At 33.3% G+C, this 4,392-nt stretch overlaps 1 protein-coding gene across 1 annotated transcript in view; it reads left to right on the forward strand.

Annotated features, from left to right (window-relative positions):
- The window catches only part of LOC141300292 (gamma-1-syntrophin-like), an 18,718-nt gene extending 17,550 nt beyond the window's left edge, over positions 1–1,168 (forward strand). Inside the window, exon 11 of the mRNA XM_073830610.1 lies at positions 1,113–1,168. Within this exon, the coding sequence (XP_073686711.1) occupies positions 1,113–1,168 (56 nt within the window). The remainder of the gene's footprint in view (positions 1–1,112) is intronic.
- The last annotated feature ends 3,224 nt before the right edge of the window (positions 1,169–4,392 follow it).

A 4,392-nucleotide genomic window follows, 5' to 3' on the forward strand; every position in this document is an offset into this window, starting at 1 on the left:
ATGCTATCCTTATTGTTAAGCCCTGAAATCATGGGGCAATTTAAGCACCTGAACAATTCATCCACATAACTACCAAAAATGATTCTGTTCTTACCTACACCTGTGCTGAACATCCGCAGACTTCTGTAATAGTCCACAGGATGTTGTTTGTGTGCTCTGGGTGGCTGTGGTCCCTGTGTGACGTTCAGTCGAGGAGGAGGATGACTATCACTGTCTGATTCTTCCTCTTCACTGGAGCTCCAGGCAATGTGAACCGCTTCATCTGTGCCAGCATCTTTACCATAAATTAAAACACTTTTATTTAGCAAGGATGCAATAAATTGATCAAAAGTGAAATTTAAAGACATTTATAATGCTTTAAAGGATTTCCGCTTCAAATGCTGTTTGAACTTTCTATTCAACACCGTTTCCCAAAAATATGAACATTGATGAGGAGAAAGAAATGTTTCTTGAGCAGCAAATCAGCATATTAAATTGATTTCTGAAGGATTATCTGATGCTGAAGACTGGAGTAATGATGTTGAAAATTCAGCATTGATCGCAGGAATAAATTACATTTTTAAATATATTAAAATTGAAAACAGTTATTTTAAATTGTAATAATATTTCACAATATAACAGTTTTTACTGCATTTTTGATGCAATAAATGCAGCCTTGGTGGTCATACATTTTTTAAATAACTTAGAAGATCTAATATAGAATATTGATTATCTGATGACATTGTTGCACTTATTTAATAATACATTTCTGATTTACTATTAATTGTGCAATTTATAAATTGATCAATCTGTTATATTACCAATAACAGATGTCAGAGCCATTTTACGTGCATTTCTGCTCTTCTTCTCTGATGTTTGCAGCTTCTGAAACACAAACACATGACATTCAGTGCATCTGTGTAACAGAACATCAGCATTACATGCATCAAGTGTCACACACCTGGATGACAGGAGTGTCCAGGAAACTGTCTCCACATCTCTCCCAAGACTTTGTGGCAGGGGTGGATGTTCTGGAAGATGTTCCAGCTTTTCCTGCCTTTCTGAAATTGTCTTTCACATCGTCTGGAAATAACACACACCTCATGTCCAGGTTTCTCTTCCGCTGAAATCAGACATACACACAGATTTTAAAATTAATAAATCAATTTTATATATATATGTTTTTTAAAGAATCCTCTTCTGCTCACCAAGCCTGCATTTATTTGATCCAAAGCATGGCAAAAACAGTACAATTTTGAAATAATTTTCCTATTTAAAATAACTGATTTCTATTTGAATCTATTTTAAAATGTAATTTATTCCTGTGATTTCAAAGCTGAATTTTTAGCGTCATTAATCCAGTCACATGATCCTTCAGAAATCATTCTAATATTCTGATTTGCTACTCAAAAACATTTATTATTATTATGTTGAAAACAGCTGAGTAGAATTCTTTCAGGTTTTTTTGATTGAGAAATTTCAGAGGAACAGCATTTATCTGAAATAGAAATTCTTTGTAACATTATAAATGTCTTTATCATCACTTTTGATCAATTTTAAGCATCCTTGCTAAATAAAAGTATTAATTTCTGTAATATCCCCCCCCCCCCCCCCCAAAAAAAAAATACTGACTCCAAGCTTTTGAATGGTAGTGTATAATGTTACAAAAGCTTTCTATTTCTGATCTGATCTTCTAATCTTTCTATTAATTAAAGAATCCTGAAAAACAATAATAATAATAAGCTATAATAATACATTTTGATGATCAGCATATTAGAATGATTTCTGAAGGATCATGTGACACTGAAGACTAGAGTAATGATGCTGAAAATTAAGCTTTGCATCACAGAAATAAATTACATTTTAAAATATATTCAAATATAAAGCAGTTATCTTAAATAGTAAAAATATTTCACAATATTACTAAAAAATTTATTTTATTTACTTAATATTTCATGGTCATTACACTTTCGTAGATGAAATAAAATATGTAAATATGAGTAGGTGTGTCCAAATGTGTCTTTCATCGTTCTCTTTTCCTAGCTTAAATTCGTGATTTATATTTCTAGTTCCACGGAATTTGCATTTCTCCTGCATGCTGTAATGATGTACAGTGGATAAACACACTTCGACTGAACTGACAGAGAATAAAAACATACAAGTGGTTCTCACAAACACCTGAAACACATTAAAAGTTTGACAAACCCTGTTTCAAGTGTTCATCAATCGCTTACCTTGCCCATGATGTTAACCACACGTTTTACGACTTAACTTTTCCTCAAACTGAGCCTATTTCCTTTATTAAATGATAAATGTTTACATTGTTGTACTATAGTTCACTAAACTGCAACACAGGCAGTTTCTTCTTCGGTTCGTCTCTCCCGCTCTTTTAGTTCGTCATATTGCGCGCTACTGACACCTGGCGGTCAGACACGATTAACGATCTATCGGTGAGTTGCTTTTAGCATATGCACTAAATAAATAAAATAGCCGCTTTTTGTCAGAGAAAATCATACGCTGTTCTTATAAGATCTTATTTATATTAAAATATATATATAAATAAAATACTAATTATAACTGAAAAACGAGATAAAAAAGTTTGTCAAGACAAACTTTAAGTTGGCTTTTGAAAGCTGGACCAGAAAGTTTGAAACGTTTGAAAGATTTAAAAAGTTTAAAAAGTTTTGAGTTTGACTGTTTTCAGTCTGAAATAGTCCGAAGTTTAAAGTAGTTTTAAAAGCTTAAGATAGATAAATAGATAGATAGATAGATAGATAGATAGATAGATAGATAGATAGATAGATAGATAGATAGATAGATAGATAGATAGATAGATAGATAGATAGATAGATAGATAGATAGATAGATAGGCAGATAGACAGACAGATAGATAGACAGACAGACAGATAGATAGATAGATAGATAGATAGATAGATAGATAGATAGACAGACAGACAGACAGACAGACAGACAGACAGACAGACAGATAGATAGATAGATAGATAGATAGATAGATAGATAGATAGATAGATAGATAGATAGATAGATAGATAGATAGATAGATAGATAGATAGATAGACAGACAGACAGACAGACAGACAGACAGACAGACAGACAGACAGGCAGATAGACAGATAGATAGATAGATAGATAGATAGACAGACAGACAGACAGACAGACAGACAGACAGACAGACAGACAGATAGACAGACAGACAGACAGACAGACAGACAGACAGACAGACAGACAGACAGACAGACAGGCAGATAGATAGATAGATAGATAGATAGATAGATAGATAGATAGATAGATAGATAGATAGACAGACAGACAGACAGACAGACAGACAGACAGACAGACAGACAGACAGATAGATAGATAGATAGATAGATAGGCAGATAGACAGACAGATATATAGCTAGATAGATAGATAGATAGATAGATAGATAGATAGATAGATAGATAGATAGATAGATAGATAGATAGATAGATAGATAGATAGACAGACAGACAGACAGACAGACAGACAGACAGACAGACAGGCAGATAGACAGATAGACAGATAGATAGATAGATAGATAGATAGATAGACAGACAGACAGACAGACAGACAGACAGACAGACAGACAGACAGACAGACAGGCAGATAGACAGATAGACAGACAGATAGATAGATAGATAGATAGATAGATAGATAGATAGATAGACAGACAGATAGATAGATAGACAGATAGAGTTGTTAGCATGTTTCTAGTATGATTAGCATGTTGCTAGCATGATTAACACATTACTAACATGTTTCTAACATGTTAACATGATTAGCAAGTTGCTAGCATGTTGCTAACATGATTAGCAAGTTGTTAACATGTTTCTAAAATGACTAGCTAGTTATTAGCATGACTAGCATGATTACCAAGTTATTAGCATGTTTCTAGCATGATTAGCAAGTTGCTAGCATGATTAGCATGTAGCTAGCATGGTAAGCAAGTCGTTAACATGATTAGCAAGTTATTAACCTGTTTCTAGCATGACTACCATGTCACAAACATGTTGTTAGCTTGATTAGCAAGTTACTAGCATGTTTCTAACGTGATTAATAAGTTGCTAGCATGTTGCTAGCATTTTTCTAACACGATTAACAAGTTACTAGCATGACTTGGAAGTTACTAGCATGTTTTTAACATGACTAGCATGTTGTTAGCATTTTTCTAACATGATTAACAAGTTACTAGCATGACTTGGAAGTTACTAGCATGTTTTAACATGATTAACAAGTTGCTAGCATGTTGTTAGCATGATTAGCAGGTTACTAGCATGTTTTTAACACGACAAGCATGATTAGCAAGTTGTTAGCATGTTGCTAACATGATTAACAAGTTACTAGCATTTTTCTAACATGTTGCTAGCATGATT

This window comes from Garra rufa, chromosome 24 (genome assembly GCF_049309525.1).
Source record: "Garra rufa chromosome 24, GarRuf1.0, whole genome shotgun sequence".
Classification (NCBI taxonomy): domain Eukaryota; kingdom Metazoa; phylum Chordata; class Actinopteri; order Cypriniformes; family Cyprinidae; genus Garra; species Garra rufa.